Here is a 21133-nt window from a genome sequence, read left to right on the forward strand (position 1 = left end):
GTGATGTGTCACAACGTCAGAAAGGTTGGGAACCACTGTTCTAGAAGATATCTCAGGAGAAAAGGGGAATTGCATATGGGCCTGTGTGTGTGTATATACATGCGTGCGTGCGTGTATATGCACGTGGGAAGAGGATGAAGGGGGGGGGGGGGTCACAAAAATTAGGTTTCGCTCAGGGCGCTGTGAAACCTAAGGCCGGCCCTGGCGCCACGGAATATGTTGGCGCTTTATAAATCAATAATAATAATATATACACACACACACATATATATATGTATATACACGCACACACACACACACACACATATATATATATACCGGTATATATTTACATAGAAAGAGGGACAAAGGGTATCATTCATAAAGAGGCTGTCGATAATGCGGGAAAACACCGTTCTTCTCCGCAACCGGTAATTAAGACTTCTGGGTGGTCATTCATAAAGAAGTTGCCTGTTGCGGTAGAAGTGCGGAGGTTTTCTGGAGGAAGCTGGCGGTAGCGTTGCGGAAGACATGCGGAAACATAAAAGCTGCCCGATTCCCTCCGTGCGCTCCTCTGCCTGATGCTGCTTGGGAGGTCCGTCCCATTCATTTATATGTAATCCGCCCGCCTATCGCTGTCGAGCAAGCGGTATTTTCCTTCCGGATACCGCTTGCTCTAATCTTTATGAATGGACGTGTTTGTTACTTTTTCTAGATTAATCTAGAAAAACTCCGCACAAGGCGGAAATGTATCGCTCTGCACGGGAATGTCATTTTTTCATGCGGAAAGAGCCTTTATGAATTGCTGACTTTGCCGAGTGGTCGGTAAAGTCAGCTGTTTTTAGCATTTCCGCATGCGGAAATGCTTTATGAATGATACCCAAAGTCCTGAAAGAGGGACAAATGAGGAGGAAAGAGGGACAGGGCTCCCAAAGAGGGACTGTCCCTCCGAAAGAGGGACAGTTGGGAGCTATGCGAGTCTTTTTTTATATCATAATGGCTATCATTCATGAACAGGCTGTCGGTAAGGGGAACCCGTGCGGGAGAATACCGCCGTCGGTAGTTTATCCTTCTGGGTGGTCATTCATAAAGTTTGTGCCTGGGGCGGTAGCAGTGCGGAGGTTTTCTGGAGAATGGTGTCGGCAGGCGGGCGGTAGGCATGCGGAAACAGAAAAGCTGGCCGAGTCCCTCCATGCGGTGCTCTCTCTGCTGATGTGTGGGAGGTCCGTCCCATTCACTTACATGTACTCCGCAAGCTTCCCGCTACATCCAGGGGATCGGTAATCCCCTTCCGCATACCGCTATGCGGAAATGTTTATGAATGAACATTTTGATACTTTTTCTGGATAACTGCGTATCCACACTGCACAAGGCGGTACGTTGTCACTCTGCACGGGAATGTCAGCTCCGCATATGGAAAGAGGCTTTATGAATACAAAACTTGCTGAGTGCTCGGTAAAGTCAGCGGTATTACGCATTTCCGCATGCGGGAATGCTTTATGAATGATAGCCAGTTGGGGTGTATGCTTAGCACACACACCCACCGCCACTCTGACGAGAAAAGAAAACACACGTTTTTGGGTGCCACCATAGGCGCCAATTGAAAAAAAATGGCTATAGAGGAAATGTGAGCAATGCTATCCATCATTTAGCAGTTTTTTAATGGCACTGGCAGTACCCAAACCTACACACTGCCTGCCCAAATTTCCTGTTTCCACACTCAAGACTTTTTTCATTCTCAGCCGTATACAGGTAGGAAAATATATCAGGAAGCACTTCCTAGAGCAAATCCTCAGCCGCCGCTTCCCTCCACCCTTCATTTCAATGGTAGGAAAATGTGACAAGCTAGCCACACTCTGCGTCACGGCAGCAGTCCCATCTGCGCAAGCCGGTGTCTGTGTTCCGACGCTGTCAATAAAGTTTCTTGTGGTCGTGGCCGTGCAGCATGCTGGGAGGAAGCGGACCAATCAGCGCTCAGTGAGCTGAAAGCGCGAGGAGTGTGGCGGATCGCAGGTGAGTGGGAATTGTGGTCATGCTCCGGTGTTCTGGGCTCAGCAGTGTGTCTGCCGCCGCTGCTGGGGGAGGGGCTAGTCAATGTATAAAACGTGAGCAATCCACGCACTCTTTATATACTTACAATAAGTCACGTGGGGCCTGCCAGCACTACATCTGTAACTAGTCTACAGCACATATCCTGACACTGATCTAAATATGACCATGTGATAGATCGGTAGTTATCACATGGTGCTTGAATGTCATTTTTATTCTTGCTGAAAGGTCCTGTTTTTAAAAAACAATTTGTGTCACCTGTTGCAAAGCAAATTAATTGGAAGAGTTGAGGAGCTCTGTTCTCCTAGAACAGTGTTTCTCAACATTTTATTGGTATGTACCATTTTTAAAACCCTGTACTTACCAAGTACCCCCTAGCATAATAAGCATTATGGGCTGGTGCACACCGAGCGGCTTTTTGGGCGTTTTCAGATCCGATTGCGGCTGCGGATCTGCTTGGTCAATGTATCTCAATGGGGTGGTGCACACCAGAGCGGCAGGCGTTTTGCAGAAACGAAAAATGCCTGGGTGAGGCATTTTTTGGATTGCGGATGCGTTTCTGCCTCAATGTTAAGTATAGGAAAAACGCAAACCGCTCTGAAAAACGGCACTTCAGAGCGGTTTTGCAGGCGTTTTTGTTACAGAAGCTGTTCAGTAACAGCTTTACTGTAACAATATATGAAATCTACTATACTGAAAACCGCAGCAGCAATCCGCAAAACGCTAGCAAAACGCCTCATAAAAATAAAAAAAAGCATTTAAAAATCTGCTAGCGTTTTGCGGATCTGCTAGCGGGTTTTGGTGTGCACCAGCCCTATCACAAGTACCCCTTGACAAATACATATTTAATCGTAGTACATGATAATTGGTTCTAAACAATTTCCAAGCATTTACCATTGCTTTTAATTAGTTAAAACACTAATTTGGTGTTTAAATAAGATTTATAATTTTCTATAACTCTTATGGCGTGTACACACTTGAAAGATCTTAGACCAATTTTACCCCCTTCCATGTAGTATGAGAGCCATACTCTACACAGTCTAGTCCAGGGGTCGGCAACCCGCGGCTCCGGAGCCGCAAGCGGCTCTTTTTCACTTTTGCCGCGGCTCCTAGACCGCGGCTCAGTCGCGGCTCCGGTGCTGCAGGGCTGCCCATTCTGACACTACACCGGTAGTGAGTGTCAGTGGCTGCGGCGCACTTGTTACATGTGCGCGTGTGACGTGTGCTGCCAGCTGGCCGGCAGCCTATCAGAGAGGCCGCCGGACCAGTGCAGGGCTTCGGGCGGCCATTTTCCCGTAGCCCTGCAGTGTAGTGCAGGCAGGACGTGACGTCGGGAAGGAAGGAAGAGGAGCCGAGGGAGTTGCGCGCCACAAGGAGGTCGGGACCGGAGGTCGGGACAGGAGGAGATCGTGACAGGAGTACTTCTGACTAGGTGAGTAAATGGGTTTTTCTTTTCAGATCTGCTGAAGGATTTGTGCATATTGGGGTCCATATCTGCTATCGATTTGTGCATATTGGGGTCATATCTGCATATTGGGGTCATATCTGCTAACGATTTGTGCATATTGGGGTCATATCTGCAAATTGGGGTCATATCTGCTAACGATTTGTGCATATTGGGGTCATAGCTGCTAACGATTTGTGCATATTGGGGTCATATCTGCTAACGATTTGTGCATATTGGGGACATATCTGCTAACGATTTGTGCATATTGGGGACATATCTGCTAACGATTTGTGCGTATTGGGGACATATCTGCTAACGATTTGTGCATATTGGGGTCATATCTGCTAACGATTTGTGCATATTGGGGACATATCTGCTAACGATTTGTGCGTATTGGGGACATATCTGCTAACGATTTGTGCGTATTGGGGACATATCTGCTAACGATTTGTGCATATTAGGGTCATATCTGTTTTATAATGGCTTTGCGGCTCCCAGTTTTTATTCTCTTTTCGGAAACGGGTCCAAGTGGCTCTTTGATTCTTAAAGGTTGCAGACCCCTGGTCTAGTCTATTGAGCTGAACTCCCCATCAGATAAAAATATTTGCAAGATGCTGCACACAAAGATGATGTACACATTCAAAAGATCAGTATCTGCAAAAGATCTGTTCCTGCAAAAGATCCGTTCCTGCAGAATGCATTCATAGTCTATGATATCTGCAGATCTCATACACACATTGTTTAACAGACATTCATCTGCATATCTGACAATCCTCTGAAGATCCATCCTGGTGGATCTGATCTGCAGATGAATGTCTGTTAAGCCGCATCTACACACGTAGTTGCGGCGGCGATGTTCCTAATCAATCGAGCCGCTGATGCGGCTCGATTGATAAGATCCGACAGGACGGATCTCCCCACCGCCGATTCCCTGCTCGCTCCCCGTGAGGGGACTATGGCAGGGAATCGAGCGGAAGATAAGCGGAGACGAGCAGGGAATGGAATCCGGCGAGTGGGGACGCAGCGGGCACAAGGAAGAGGCGATCCGGCGGCTAATCGAGCCGCCGGATCGGAGCCTCATCTACCCGTGTAGATGAGGCTTAAAATAAGGTGTATATGAGATCTGCAGATATCATAGACTGTGAATGCATTTTGCAGGAATGGATCTTTTGCAGGAACAGATCTTTTGCAGATACTGATCTTTTGAATGTGTGCAGCATCTTATGGTGGCCATACATGGTACAATTTTTTTCATACAATCTTACCATTTATATGTAGTATAAGGGTAAATTAAGTGAATATACTGAACGGATAATTTAGGCAGTTCCCTTATATTACATAGAAATGGTAAGATTGTATGAAAAAAATTGTACCATGTATGGCAACCATTACAAAGATTTTTATCTGATGGGGAGTTCAGCTCAATAGAATAGACTGTGTAGAGTATGGCTCTCATACTGCATGGAAGGTGGTAAAATTGGTCTGTGAGCTTTCATTAATCTTTCAAGTGTGTATGTAGCATTATAAAAACGTCCTGCTAGAGCCTCTTAACGGCTTCAGGACGTTTTTATAAGTCAAACAGTGCTGCTGTCGCTGTGCGCATGTGCACGCTCCTGCGCATGCATTCCCGCGCACGTGAGATTAGTGGGAAAAAACTGCCATAGAAAAAATACACCTTTATTTCCAAATAATATATTGTCACCATACTTTGTACTAGGGACATCATTAAAATCTTGTGATAACCAGGCCAAATGAGCAGACAAAATGTGTGGGTTTTATGTACAGTAGCAGTGTTTATATTAAAACTATAGGGGATGAAATTGGAGAAATAGTGTTTTTTTTTTTATTTTTTTCCCTTGTTTTTCCCTTGAAAATGCATAGAAAATAAAGTAATTACTGAAAGCAAATATCAACTCCAAAAAGCCTGATTGGTGGTGGAAAAAACAAGATCTAGATCATTTCATTGTGATTAGTAGTGATTAAGCTATTGGCAAATGAAAGGGATGAGCACTGAAAGGTGAAAATCGCTCTTGTCCGTTAGGGTAAAAACCACTTTGGGGTGAAGTGGTTAATTTGTTATTATTCGTAATGTATATCAAGCCCGAGTACCCCCTGGAACCATCAGAAGTACCCCCTGGGGTCCGCGTACCACACGTTGAAAACCTAGGTCCTAGAAGATCTTTTATTATTATTATTATTATTATTTTTGTTTATTATTATTTAGTATTTATATAGCCCTGACATCTTCCACAGCACTTTACAAAGTATACATAGACTTGTCATGACCTGTCCCTCAGAGGTTCTCAGAATCTAATCCCTACAATAGTCATATGTCATCTAGGGTCACTTTCTAGGAGGAAGCCAGTTAACTTACCTGTATGTTTTTGGGGTGTGTGAGGAAACCCACGCAGACACTGGGAGAACCAGGGCTGTGGAGTCAAGTCGTTGGAGTCAGGGCTCTTGGACACTACATGCGATTCCTATTTGCGATTTTGACTCGATTTTACATGTGATTCCGATTTACGATTTTTAATTGGTACTGCATGCTGCGATTTATTTTTTTTCTGCACTTTTCTTTTTGTTTGGATAGCATCCAGGGAAAATCTGAATCGCAAATCAGATTTGCAATGTGCGCGGGGCCTAAGAGAATTGTTTGGGTACCTGGAGTCGGAGTCGTGGTTTCATAAGCTGAGGTGTCGGATTATTATAATTTTTTTTTTTTACCAACTCCACAACCCTGGTAGATATTAGACTAAGGAGTCGGAGCAATTTTGGGTATGCGGAGTCGGTTGTTTTATAAACTGAGGACTCCACAGCTCTGGGGAGAACATACAAACTCCGTGCAGATGGTGCCCTGGCTGGGATTTGAACTAGGGACCCAGCGCTGCAAGACAAGAGTACTATACATTACGCCACGTTGTTATGATCTGTTACCATGTATGTACTGAGTCACTGCTTTCCTATCTGCCATTCAGGCTCGATCCCCACTAGTGCTGCTGTTATGTCTGATCGTGCTGGCCGGAAGCTCCCTTCCACAATGCCTTTCACTCATGTCCAGTGGGGACTTAAATGTAATTCCCCCCAAAAATATCTCCGCTTCCACATGTCCTACACTCCCTAAATTTTCAGGGTAGGAAGGACTACCTCTGTGGTAAATTGCAGCCCCCAAGCACCACTAGTCCCCGAGATAGATTACAAAAAACTTATCTCAGGAACCAGGGGGGCTGCAATTGGTCACAGAGGTAGTTCGGGGGGTCCCCTCCCTACCCTGAACATTTTGGGAGAGTAGGACGTGTGGACGCGAAGATATTTGGGGCAGCATAATTAAATAAGAAATGTGGCCACACAAGCTCCTACTATGCATGCAGGGCAGCGCAAATTTACAGGCAGCACGATCAGACACGACACAGCCCTACATCATTAAAGCTTACCTGAGGTGAGAGACATGTGGAGACTGACATATTTATTTCCTTTTAAACAATGCACATTGCCTGACTGTCCTGCTGATCCACTGTCCCTAATACTTTTATCTATAGACCATATGACAAGATTAGCTTCATGCTTGTTTCAGGTGTGATTCAGACACTACTGACCCAAGTGAAGTGTGGTCTGGTCGGGGAGCAGAAATGCAGACATTAAACAAACGTTGATTCCGGTGATACCTTTAATGACTAACTGTACATGGTTTATTGTAAGCTTTTGAATAATGCCTGAAGAAGAAACTTAACGTCTTGAAAGCTTGCAATGAACCATGTACAGTTAGTCATTAAAGGTATCACTGGAACCAACGTTTGTTGGTTTGATGTCCACACTACTGACCAGAAGAATCAGCAGAACTGCCAGGCTGGTATTGTTTAAAGGAGATAAATATGGCAGCCTCCTTATGTCTCTCACCTCGGGTTTCTTTTAAGCTGCTCAGAATCCTGGATGTGTTAAACTAACCTTTCCTTCCTATCCCTCTGCCTAACACTAACCTTCCCTTATCAGACGCTTAACACTAGTCATCCCTGGATTGTAGATGCCAGTGTGGAATCCTAGTGCACAGGCAGGACAGTGGAAGTGTGCATACTGGGCACCACAAGATGGTGGGCAGCACTAACTGACAATGCACCCAGAGCGGACCACACAGTAATGGATATGGTGGTCTATATGGAGTCTGGAGCAGATGCGTTTCCAGTATAGGCTTCTATGGGAAACGCACCTGCTTGTCTGGAATTATCCTGCAGGTTGGGACTTTGCCTTCCACCGACTGCAATGGATCTGTTGCAAAATTAGTTGTGACATTAATTGCGTGGAAATCATGGACAAAGAAATGTTCGTTTTTCAACTCAAGTATGAACTGAGCCTATGGCTACCCTCACTAATTGAAGCTCTACTGGCAACTTTCTAAGATTTGGTGCTCTGAACCTCACCAAACCTTAGTCAAACCAAAGGCTCAGCTAATATCTGTCTCTACGTGTGGCTATCAAAATAAAGCAAAGAACAAGTTTTGAATGGGGTATAGGAGGGCAAAAAAAAGGACGGGAGGGAAACCAGGAGCCCAATCTGGTGTAGCACTGTGAGTATATGTAGACTTCTATCAGTGATATAAGCTGTTCTACTCACAAAGGTAGGATGCCAATTAAGCAACCACTGTAATCGCGTGTGGGGAAGTACCGTCCCCACTCGGCCTTGTCAACTGGTGGTCGCAGCTCCTTCAAAAAGTCCACTTAACACAGTGGTGACCCCAATTTAGGGGTGAAATGTCCGTAGAAGAGGTGAGGAGGAGCCCGATATGTGTGCACAGTAAGGGCTCTTTCACACCAGAGCCCTTTTTCGGCGTTTTAACACAAAGTCTATACTTTGCGTTAACCAAGGTAAAAGGAAAGTCCATCGACTTTTATTTTACCTTTCACACCCGACGCTGCGTTTCGATGCGTTGCGGTACGACGCACCCGGGCGAATTTTATCGTCGGGAATCGGCGTTTCCCCTTGGGGTTAATTAACTACTACCGCCGCTACTCAGCGTCGCACTGCAGATTCCCGACGACATGCCGCAACGCGTGCAGGAGCCGTTCTGCACGCTTAATGTGTAATCGGCCTTAGGATGTGTTCTAAACACTTATATACAGTATATTAGGAAGTTGGTAGTAGATGGTCCTACCTTAAAGAAATAGTCCATCGGGCGCCTCCTCACCTCTTCTAAAGAACAGGTTTTGACATCATCAGGGGTCTGCTAGCATCAGGGCTAGGCCAAGCTTCCGAACCAGGAAGTCCAGCCAAACATAAAAGGCTCTACAGAGCCTCGTAAGTGACAGCTATACTGTTTGATAGAAAGTCAGTAACCCACTACATGGTCAAGTTCAAATTAAAGAAAAAATTATTTAAGCTTAGAGAGATTTTTAAAAATATTTTATAGCACCTGAATTTAGCCCCAGTGTACTGTTTAGAGATGACGTCTCCTGCACCAATTGGCAGTAGTGGACAGAATTTCACCACACACACGATCCCTAGTGGTGACTGGAAACTGTTAAGACTGAATCCCAATAGCTGAGGTCTGTTTGTAGTTCTGCTGGCCATCACATGAATAGGGAAGTAGCAGAACCAAAATCATTTGGTCCTATTGTCATGCTGAAACCGAGTGCAGCCATAGCAATTTTCAAGAATTTTAGGAAACTGTGAGCTACAGTAGGTTTATTTTGCAACATGTTTGTATTTTACCTGGATCCATTTAAAGCATAAGTCTGGAATTAGGTTTTAAAAAACCCAAACAACCTGCAGGGGAGAAGTATATGCTTAACCCATGAGGAAGGTTTCCACTAGTCTAGTTTGCAGGTCTTTTCTCCCTCATTGTTGCTGTGATAATCCTCCAATTGTGTCCTCCCAAAGTTATTTAATTGTTCCGCCCCTCAGGTAACAGGAACTATGTAGAAGTAAGGGGAGTGGCTTGGAATGACAGGGCCACTACACACCTGTATTTCCTGTAACTTGATGGGGCAGACGAACAATTGATATATACCTTGGGAAAATAGGTCTGCAACGTTTTTTTGTGAGTTTTTGGGTTTCTGTGTATTCCTAGCATTATGGTCCTAGACTGACAATGACTGAACGCCTGAAACTAGAGCCTTGAGCATCAGCTGAAATTTTCTTTTAAAATAAACCTCCCCATAAGGGAGTTTCTAAATGGAGTGTGCTGTTGCAGGGGCGGGTATTGGGGTGAGTGTCATTACTTGTCTACGAGGGGCTGCTCATGTGGCCTCTTATCCGTATGGAGTGTGCCATGTTCCCCACACAGTGCCTCATGTTGTGGTTCCAAGGAGTGTAGGGTGCGTCTGACACAATGCATGGTGGGAGAAGTCTGCAGATATGAGTACAAGGATGTACCCTCCTAACCTCAGATTCTAGCACTATGTGATTTTAGTGATTTTATGTCATTGTCAGGATAATAGTGATTTTATGTCATTGTCAGGATAATATTGGATGAAGAAAGTCCCTGTAATCAGTTTGGGTATTTTACCAGCTATGAGCACAGTGTTCTCTCCAGAATTTTTTTTTCAGGTGGGGCGTGACGGGGGAATGCATGGTTGGCACACAACTCTGGTCACAGCATAGGAAGAGAATGAGGAGGTGAGCTGATGACAGCCGGGTGCTCACCAAAATTAGCTGGGTGGAGCACCCGGCTAAAAGAGCCTGGAGAGAACACTGGAGCACTGGGCACTGCATACGTTTCGTGTGTGTCCCCAAAGAGTGTGAATCAAGCTCTGAAAATGTTGGCTTTATAGCGCATATAAAATGTCATGCAATGCTGAACCCCGAAAACATTCTGGTAAACTGCCATAGGCATAATTTTCACACTACAAATTACAGAAACTGGCTGCTCTGGCATAAAAACTTCTTTAGTTTTTAATTTGTGTGGTTTAGTAGTATTTAGAGAGAAGACTAGTGCATAAACTGGTTGAAACTGACAAAACTGAGGTCCTTGTTCAAGGCCAGTGTCTGGCATCAAAACAGCTCTACTCAAAATCAACACCAATCAGCATAGGGTATTCAAACATAAATAGCTCCAACCTTGTGCGCAGCCTTGGCATGCTAATCTATGGGGATTGAGCTTCAGAAACCAAATCTTGGCTGTAGTCAAATATTCCTACTTTCATCTGAGGAACATTGCAAAAATTAAAAATCTCGCCTACAATTAGTATAGAATGCTGCTGCCAAATTACTAACAAACCAGCCTCGCCACTGTCCCATTACACCGATTCTTCGCTCCCTGCACTGGCTACCTGTAAGATGGAGAATGTTCTTTAAGATTGGACTGTTGATATTCAAATCCCTGCACAATGAAACTGCACCACACCTCTCTCAGATCAGCAGGATCCATAAACTTGGTCACTCCCAGGATGCACCTCAAAACTTTTGGAGTTAGAACTTTCTGCCCCTAACCTTTGGGACTCTTTACCATACCCAGTAAAGACAGCCCCATCCCTGGAGGAATTCAAATCCAGACTGAAAAGCCACGTTTACAGTGGCATAACTAGAGGGGTGCAGGCATGGCTCGTGCCATGGGCGCCACCTGCACCATGGGCGCCATGCCTGCTTCTACCCAACCAGACCGCAGATTCTTCCACCCCAGCCAGCACCCAGATGCTTCCACCCTCCCACCCCAGCCAGCACCCAAATGCTTCCACCCCAACCAGCACTCAGATGCTTCCAAGCATCCCACCCCAGCCAGCACCCAGATGCCTCCACCCTCGCACCCAGATGCTTCCACCCTCCCACCCGAGCCAGCACCAAGATGTTCCCACGTTCCCACCTTCCCACTGCAGCCAGCACCCAGATGTTCCCTCCCGCCCACCGTAGCCAGCACCCACATGCTCCCACCCCGGCCAGAACTCAGATGCTCCCACCATCCCACCCCAGCCAGAACCCAGATGGTCCCAACCTTCCACCCCAGCCAGAACTCAGATGCTCCCTGAGGCCTCCACCCCTTCCTCAGCCTAGCACCTAGATGCTTCCACCCAGAACTTAGATGCTCCCATCCACCCTGGCCAGCACCTAGATGCTACCTCTCACCCACCCTGGCCAGCACTTAGATGCACCCTCCCTCAAACCCACCCACCCCAGCTAGCACCTACATGCTCCCTCTCATCCCACCCAGCACCTAGATGCTACCTCTCACCCCACCCAGCATTTTGTTACTCCTTACCACCAAACCCAGCGCCTAGATGCTCCCTCCCACTCTCACCTCTCTGCATCTAGATGCACCCACTCAGCACCTTGATCAGGCATGGGCAAACTTGGCCCTCCGGCTGTTAAGGAACTACAAATCCCACAATGCATTTGCCTTTATGAGTCATGACTGTGGCTCTCGGCCTCCTGCAATGCATTGTGGGACTTGTAGTTCCTCAACAGCTAGAGGGCCAAGTTTGCCCATGCCTGACCTAGATGCTCCCTACTACCCCACCCAGCACCTAGATCAGTGTTCTCCCCAGGCTCTTTTAGCCGGGTGTTCCACCCGGCTAGTTTTGGTGGGCACCCGGCTGTCATCAGCTCACCTCCTTCCATTCTGTAAGCAGAGTTGTGCACAGAATCACCGGCCCTGCATTCTCTCATCTCGCCCCACCCGGCTACTTTTTTCATGCCACCCGGTTGGAAAAATTTTCTGGGGAGAACATTGTAGATGTTTCCTATTTGGCTACTTAATTACTTTATCTTGATGCACCTGGCTGTTTATTTGTTTTATTGTGTGGTACTTGGTTACCTAATTATTTTAACTGGAGGTGTGTGACTACTTTATTATTTTATCTGGATGATTGTGACTACTTGATTGATTATCTGGAGGCATGTGACTACTTGATTCTTTTATGTTTGTTGTTGTTGTAATTGTACCATAGTGATTGTGCTGCTGTTTCTCATTTGCACATATTGACTTTATTCTTTGACAGATCTCTCCTCACAATGGACAGTGAGGGGTTTGGAGAGTTGCTGCAGCAAGCAGAACAACTAGCTGCAGAGACTGAAGGCGTCACAGAGCTTCCTCATGTGGAGAGAAATCTTCAGGAGATCCAGCAGGCCGGAGAGAGGCTGCGCTCCCGGACTATGACCCGCACCTCCCAGGAATCTGCCAATGTTAAAGCGTAAGACCTCCCTTTCTTCCCAGCCCACACCAGGGATGATCAATAAGAGGCAAATTTTCCAGCGCTAGTCTCGTTTAGAGGACCCAACAGGAAACCTCATAGGGAACAGTTCTCCAATCACAGTACCCTCTACAGCACAAAGTGTTGTGATTGGCTGAATAGTGTAGGTGTAGTTTACCACAACCTATCTGAAACCTAAACGTTTGAGAGGCTGCTGTCCAACCAATCACATTAGTTTCCTGCTAGGTCCCCTAAACTAGACTAGCGATCATTTTCCTACTTTATTGCAAATAGGGAACAGCTTAAAACTGAGCCAAGCTCAGCAGCCACAGTGTTCAGTCGGTTCATTTTCAAATAGCATGCTATTTCCATCTCATTGAGCATTTCTAGTTTGCATTTAATTTGCTGACCTGCCTTCAAGTAAAACTTATAGTGTCTGGGAAAAAAAAAAAAAGTGCCCATATGGGGTACTTACCTCAGGATGGGAAGACTCTGCATCCTATTGAGGCTTCCTCTGTCCCTTCGGTCCTGAGCTGTCAGCGGCCAAAAATATGATGACAAGCTTGTTGGTGGTGCTGGGCTCCAGGATCATAACAATCCTGTGTGAGCCTTCCGCAGGCACAGTAGCAGCTTTCCTTTGGGCTCAGGTGGAAATAGCTAGGCCTGATTGGATCCACTCTACTGCTCATGCATTGAAAAGATCAGATCGGGCTCGTCTATTTCCGCCTGAGGCTGAAGGAAAGCTGTTACTGCTCCTCCATAAGGCTCACACAGGATGGTTATGATCCTGGAGCTCTGGCAGATGTTCAGCGGCTGACAGCGATGGGATGGAAGGGGATGGGGAAACCTCATTAGGATCCAGAGGCTTCTCCCTCCTGAGGTAAGGACCCCATAGGGGCAAGATTTTCTTTAAAGCAGCGCTGAAGCAAGAAAAGAAAAAAAAAACGTAGATACCTAAGAAGTGGCGAGTCACCCCAGCACCGCTGTCCTCCTGTTGAAATGCATGTGACCTGCAGGTTTAATACGTCTTCCTTAGGTGTCCCCGAGTACTTTTTCTGAATGTACTCTTACCAGGGACTAGTTTTGATTCCTATTTAACAGCTACTCTGCAGCTACTAAGTATAAAGTGCATCTCTGGTGTACATAAAAAACACAGAGGTACATAAATGCTTAAAAGTTAGAATGTCTGTATAATAGAATTCACTGGCACCCCATATCAGCTGGTTTCTGGTGCATAGATCTGCCCTCTTGCAGAAAATGGTCCTAACCTTTTCTATATCAGATATAGAAAAGGTAGAGGCCTTTTTTCTGCAAGGTGGCAAGGCTACATGACATAACTCGGCTGATATGGGGCTCCAATGAATGGTTTTATACAGACTATGTGCTAGAAAATTGAGGTTGGCAATAACAGGCTGGGATAATCAACAGGGTAGATTGTCAGCTTCCTGCCCAGGATTTTGTTGTTCCCAAAAGCAGATGCCATCTTAATATACAGTGGGATGCAAAAGTTTGGGCAACCCTGTTGATCGTCATGATTTTCCTGTATAAATAGTTGGTTGTGACGATTAAAACTGTCAGTTAAATATATCATATAGGAGACACACACAGTGATATTTGAGAAGTCAAATGGAGTTTATTGGATTTACAGAACGTGTGCAATAATTGTTTAACCACTTAAGGACCGCAGTCTTTTCGCCCCTTAAGGATCAGAGCTTTTTTTTTTTTTTTTTTGATTCAGACCACTGCAGCTTTAACGGTTTATTGCTCGGTCATACAACCTACTATCTGTAAGGGATAGCGGAGATGCTGCCGCAGAGAATGGCGGCTGTCTCCGCGTCTCAGCCGGCGGCCTCTGCCGCGCAGTTACATGCTGGTGATCTGCCTGGTCCTTCTATTGCACATAGATTGAGAGCTACACGCGCGCCAGGCGACAGGACCTTTATGCGAATAGAAGGGGAGTCAGCTGATCTGCCCAGTCAGCTGACTCCAACAGTACTTCGGATTGGCTGAGTGGCTGGGGCGGCGCTGCGGAGCAACTTTATATATAGTACCAGACTGTCAGTTGCTCCGTGTCTGCTGTTGCAAATGCTTACGTGTGAGCGCTCAGACCTTAGTCAGATCCCAAAGTGTGCTAGAACCAGCCGGAGCTGGGGATCCACACTTAGCCAGATTCTGTTGATAGCTTAAAGTACTAATTACATTGTATTATCTGTTATGACCTTCTGCTTTCATTGACTATTGTCACGTTGCCGACTCTGCCTGTACTCAACACTGAATCAGCCTTCTGTCTTTGTACCTTATCTGTCTGTACGTTGCCTACCCTGCTTGTCTGACCTCTCTATCCTTGCCAGTGGGCCTAGCCACTGGTGAGGGATCTGTAGCATTCGCCTGCCCCTCAGGTGAAGCTTTATTGCAGTACTGTCTGTAACACCTGCTCCTCAGGTGTCCAATAGCTGTAGTATAGTCTTAATCACCTGCTCCTCAGGTGATCACCTTTTGCAGCACTGTTTGTAACACCTGCTTCTCAGGTGTCCACTGGCTACAGTACTGTCTTAATCATCTGCTTCTCAGGTGATCAACCTTGCAGCATTACCTATAGCACCTGCTCCTCAGGTGTCCTTTAGCTGCAGTACAGCCGGACTCGCCTGCTCCTCAGGTGATCCTTGGCTGCAGCATTGTCTGTAGTCACCTGCTCCTCGGGAGACCTCCTCTTCCTCATTACTGTTGCACCAAACACTACTCACATTGGTAGTCCTGTGTCTGGCTATACTAGCATTATTGGTGATTCTGCAGATCACCACATAATCAGGTATAGCATCTGTATTATTGGTGATACTGCAGATCACCAATAATCAGAAAATCTGTTTAGCTGACACCAATCGTTACACTATCTAAATTAATTTTACCTCCTTTTCTTGTCACTAATGCAGCTTTCTTTTGGTGCTATTTGATTGCTGCTGCAATTTTTAGTTTTTATTATATTCATCAATAAAGACATGAATTTTGTCAAATAATGATTTTTTTTAACTTTCTGTGCTTACACTTTTCAAATAAAGTAACATTTGTATATACATTTTTGTCCAAATTCATTGTGCTACATGTCTTTGATAAAAAAAATTCCAATAAGTGTATATTTATTGGTTTGGGTAAAAGTTATAGCATTTACAAACTGGTGCGAAAAGTGAATTTTCCCATTTTTTTTTTTTAAGCATCTCTGACTCTTCTGAGCACCTGTCAGGTTTCATGAGGTGCTAGAATTCCAGGATAGTATAAATACCCCCCAAATGACCCCATTTTGGAAAGAAGACATCCCAAAGCAGCGCTGTCCAACTGGCGGCCCGCGGGCCGCTTCCGGCCCGCCAGGCCTCCTGTTGCGGCCCGCTCCTCTCTCAGAGATGCAGGCATGGCGTGCGCTATAGGCGCCATGCCTGCTCCCTCTTGTGTGGCCTCTCCTGTGTCGCCGCTGCCTCACAGCTCAGACCTCTCAGATCGCGGCGACTGAGGCAAACAGAGTGCGCATATTACCCGCACGGAGTACGTCACATGCGGAAGTGAAATCAGTCACTTCCGCATGTGAGGTTCTGCCGCGCGGGTGTTATGCGCGCGCTCTGCTTGTTTCAGTCGCCGCGATCTGTAAGGTCTGAACTGTGAAGCAGCGGGGCACAGGAGAGAGGTAACGGGCGAGGCAATGGAGGAACACCTGTCACTTACTGGGGGGGGGGGGGGGCACCTGTCACTATAACTGGGGGGAACATGTCACTATAACTGGGGGGGGGACATGTCACTATAACTGGGGGGGCACCTGTCACTATAACTGGGGGGGGGGGCACCTGTCACTATAACTAGGGGGGGGCACCTGAACCTGTCACTATAACTGGGGGGGAACCTGTCACTATAACTGGGGGGGAACCTGTCACTATAACTGGGGGGGGAACCTGTCGCTATAACTGGGGGGGGGGGGAACCTGTCGCTATAACTGAGGGGGGGGGACCTGTCACTATAACTGGGGGGGGGGGCACCTGTCACTATCTAACTGGGACACACATGTCATTATAACTGGGGGGGCACCTGTCACTATCTAACTGGGGGGACACCTGTCACTATCTAACTGGGGGGACACCTGTCACCATCTAACTGGGGGGACACCTGTCACCATCTAACTGGGGGGGCACCTGTCACCATCTAACTGGGGGGGCACCTGTCACTATCTAACTGGGGGGGCACCTGTTACTACCTCATCCGGCCACACCACAGCATCACCGCCAGCCCGGCCACAGCAGCACCGCAAGGCCTTTCAGCCCACACATCATAACCAATCTGGCCAAAAACACTATTGCCAGGCCAGCCAGGCACAGCAGCCAGTAGAGGAGAATACAGAAGCCAGGTGAGAGGTGTCTACCATATTAAAGGGGCATTCTGCCTATTTATGTGAAATGCTCTCTATTTATGTGCCTCATGACTGCTGAATTTGTCGTGTTGGGGGCCTCATGATTGCTGAATTTGTCTTGTTGGGGGCCTCATGATTTGTTGGGGGCATCACGATTGCTGAATTTGTCTTGTTGGGGGCCTCAAGATTGCTGATTTTGTTTTGTTGGGGGCCTCATGATAGCTGAATTTGTCTTGTTGGGGGCCTCATGATTGCTGAATGTGCCTTGTTGGGGGCCTCATGACTGCTGAATTTGTCTTGTTGGGGGCCTCATGATTGCTGAATTTGTCTTGTTGGGGGTCACATGATTGCGAACTGCGAGACTATGGAAAAGCTGAATCATCATCATGAGACAATAGCATTAAACGCTTTTTAAAACGGAAAATAAAACTGGGAGGTTCTTAAAATAAATACATTTTTCAGGAGTAGGATGGATGAAATTGTTTATCTTCAGAGTTTATTTTCAACTTGGATTTTCCATAATGTTCATGTATGAGTTAAAACGTTTGTATGTAGTTTAAATTGCTGTTGCCACTTTGCGATAGATAAGTGACTTTTGGGTTGCAGTTTGGGCATTCGGCCTCCAAAAGGTTCGCCACCACTGTCCTAATCTAAAGTCCCACATTGCTAAGTTCATGTAAATTTGTCTCCACCTTTGGCCACACCCACATTCTGGTCCATGGCCACACCCATTTTTGGCGGAAACCCCATGGGTTTTTTTTCCTATGGCGATACCACATGTGTGACACTTTTTTGCAGCCTAGGTGCGCTAAGGGGCCCATCGTCCTATGAGTACCTTTAGGATTTCAGAGGTCATTTTGAGGCATTTGGTTTCTAGACTACTCCTCACGCTTTAGGGCCCCTAAAATGCCAGGGCAGTATAGGAACCCCACGAGTGAACCCATTTTAGAAAGAAGACACCCCAAGGTATTCCGTTAGGAGTATGGTGAGTTCATAGAAGATTTTATTTTTTGTCACAAGTTAGTGGAAATTGACACTTTGGGAAAAAAACAATAAAAATCAATTTCCGCTAAGTGTCATTTTCCACTAACTTGTGACAAAAAAATAAAATCTTCTATGAACTCACCATACTCCTAACAGAATACCTTGGGGTGTCTTCTTTCTAAAATGGGGTCACTTGTGGGGTTCCTATACTGCCCTGGCATTTTAGGGGCCCTAAACCGTGAGGAGTAGTCTAGAAACCAAATGCCTCAAAATGACCTGTGAATAGGACGTTTCGTCCCTTGGCAAACGTAGGCTGCAAAAAAGTGTCACACGTGGTATAGCCGTACTCAGGAGAAATAGGATAATGTGTTTTGGGGTGTATTTTTACACATACCCATGCTGGGTGGGAGAAATATCTCTTTAAATGGACAATTGTTTGTGTGTGTGTGTGTAAAAAAAAATAAAAAAAAAAAATCGTCATTTACAGAGATATTTCTCCCACCCAGCATGGGTATGTGTAAAAATACACCCCAAAACACATTATACTACTTCTCCTGAGTACGGTAAAACCACATGTGACACTTTTTTGCAGCCTAGGTGCGCTAAGGGGCCCAACGTCCTATTCACAGGTCATTTTGAGGCATTTGGTTTCTAGACTACTTTCTAGTATGGTGCGTTCATAGAAGATTTTATTTTTTGTCACAAGTCAGCGGAAATTGATTTTTATTGTTTATGCAAAAAAAACAATAAAAATCAATTTCCGCTGACTTGTGACAAAAAATAAAATCTTCTATGAACTCATCATACACCTAACGGAATACCTTGGGGTGTCATTGTAAAAAGCTTTTACAATGTTATAGTTTATATATATTTATTTTAAAAGCCGAGTGCTGGTTACCACAGCAACGGACAATAGGTGTCCGTCACTGTGCCAGGGGTCCTCAGCGGGCAGCGTGAAGCTATAGAGCTGCTTCCTACACAGATCTCAGTAACGGCACGATCATGCCGTTACAGTTGGATTGATCCCTGCTGAGCGGTCCGGCGGGGGTGGAAACATTAGCAATATTGTGTGCAGTTACAGATGCTTCCTACATGGCAATGGATTATGCCAATTCGGCGTCGGGAAGGTAAATCTTCCGACGTGCCTTCTCAGGTATAAATGGCGAGTGTCAGTGTAAAAAAAAAAACAACAACTTTTAATCAGCCAAATTAAATGTCATTAACAATGCTCCACATACTAGTACTTATGTTAAAGGCACTTAAAAAATTAGCCATAGTGCCCCTTTAAGGATGTTGTCTTGTTGAAAGATCCAGCCCCGGCGCAGCTTCAGCTTTGTCACTGATTCCTGGACATTGGTCTCCAGAATCTGCTGATACTGAGTGGAATCCATGCGCCCCTCAACTTTGACAAGATTCTCAGTCCCTGTACTGGCCACACAGCCCACCAGCATAATGGAACCACCACCATATTTTACTGTAGATAGCAGGTGTTTTTGTTGGAATGCTGAGTTATTTTTCCTCCATGCATAACGCCCCTTGTTATGCCCAAATAACTCAATTTTAGTTTCATCAGTCCACAGCACCTTATTCCAAAATGAAGCTGGCACAGTGATTCCGTCTGCAGCAAGATGATGTTATAGGTCTTTGGTGATGGTCTGTGGGTTGGCTCTGACTGTTCTCACCATTCGTCGCTTCTGCTTATAGGAGATTTTTCTTGGTCTGCCACTTCGAGCCTTAACTTGAACTGAGCCAATGGTCTTCTATTTCCTCAAAACTGTAAGGCCCCGTTCACATCACAAACGCGGATGGCCACGCATGCGGAACGCAACGCATGCGAACGCAACGCATGCGAACGCACGCCATCCCCGTTTGTGTGCGTTGCGTGGCTGATCCCATCACTGAAAAGTGAATGGGACAGACACGCGTTTTTACAAAAAATGCGTGCAGCATGCGTTTCCGGACCGCACAGGTCCGGAACGCATGCAGTGTGAACATCAGACATTGCACTCTATGCAATGTCTGATGTCGTGCGTGTCGGCCACCTGCACGCGTTTTCAAAACGCGGCTGGAAACACGTGCAGTGTGAACGGGGCCTAAAAACAGCTTAAATCTCTGAGACAGCTTTCTGTATCCTTCCCCTAAACCATGATGGTGAACAATCTTTGTCTTCAGGTCATTTGAGAGTTGTTTTGAGACCTCCATGTTGCTACTCTTCAGAGAAAATTAAGAGGAGGGAAACTTACAATTGACCCCCTTAAAGAGACTCTGAAGTCATCCCCGCGGCAGATGACTGATTTATTACCGAGGATTAGTCCTGCAAAGCTCCCGGGCTCGCAGGGCTTCACTTCCTCAATGAGGCAGAGCTGTAGCTCTGCCTCCTCTGCCGTCAATCTCTGCGGATCACCGCCTCTCACATTGGTCCATTGATTTTACAGGGGGGCCCAGTGATGTCTAGTTACGCCCCTGTATGTAGGTCAGGAATCACTGAGCTTACCAAGCCAATTTGACTTCCAATAATTAGTTCTAAAGGTTTTGAAATCAATAAAATGACAACAGAGCCCAAATGTATGCACATTCCTAATTGTATTTAAACAATTATTGCACACTTTTTGTAAATCCAATAAACTTAATTTTACTTTTCAAATATCACTGTGTGTGTCTCCTATATGATATATTTAACTGACATTTTTTATCATAACAATCAACGATTTATACAGGAAAATCATGACGATTAACCGGGTTGCCCAAACTTTCGCATCCCACTGTAGCTTTAAAATTTGTCAGATTCTATCATTATGAATCAAGCAAAGTATGGGCACCTTTACGATTTAACAAAACAAAGACAATTACTTAATTTGGCCGTTCTCTTTGCTGGTAAAGAAAATAGAGATATGTAGATTTGTTTGGGAAAGGGACATACAATACATGACGGCTGCAGATTTATTAATACACTTCTCCTCAGGTCGGTATTGCTGGGCTCCAGAGGACTGGACATCTCTCACATATCCCAGAGACTAGAGAATCTCAGCGCAGTCACATCCTTTGAGCCTCTTGAGCCAGTGAAGGATACAGATATCCAGGTGAGCCAACAAGTGATTTTGTAATTGTGTGAGGCTGTCACTATTTTGTAGATGAAACCGATAAAACTTTGCTTGCCGTAGTAATCTAAATCCT

The 21133-nt window shown here is 45.8% G+C and overlaps 1 protein-coding gene across 2 annotated transcripts in view; it reads left to right on the forward strand.

Moving 5' to 3' along the window:
* The first annotated feature begins 1915 nt into the window (after positions 1-1915).
* Positions 1916-21133, forward strand: part of NUP93 (nucleoporin 93) — a 66607-nt gene continuing 47389 nt past the window's right edge. Inside the window, exons 1-3 of one of the 2 annotated variants that reach the window (XM_068259669.1) lie at positions 1916-1992; positions 12397-12588; positions 20922-21039. In XM_068259669.1, the coding sequence (XP_068115770.1) occupies positions 12410-12588; positions 20922-21039 (297 nt within the window). In that variant the 5' untranslated portion in view covers positions 1916-1992; positions 12397-12409. Of the gene's footprint in view, positions 1993-2062; positions 2085-12396; positions 12589-20921; positions 21040-21133 lie in introns of those variants that run through there. The other variant, XM_068259668.1, reaches the window with a different exon arrangement.

The sequence above is a fragment of the Hyperolius riggenbachi genome, chromosome 11, assembly GCF_040937935.1.
Source record: "Hyperolius riggenbachi isolate aHypRig1 chromosome 11, aHypRig1.pri, whole genome shotgun sequence".
Lineage (NCBI taxonomy): Eukaryota > Metazoa > Chordata > Amphibia > Anura > Hyperoliidae > Hyperolius > Hyperolius riggenbachi.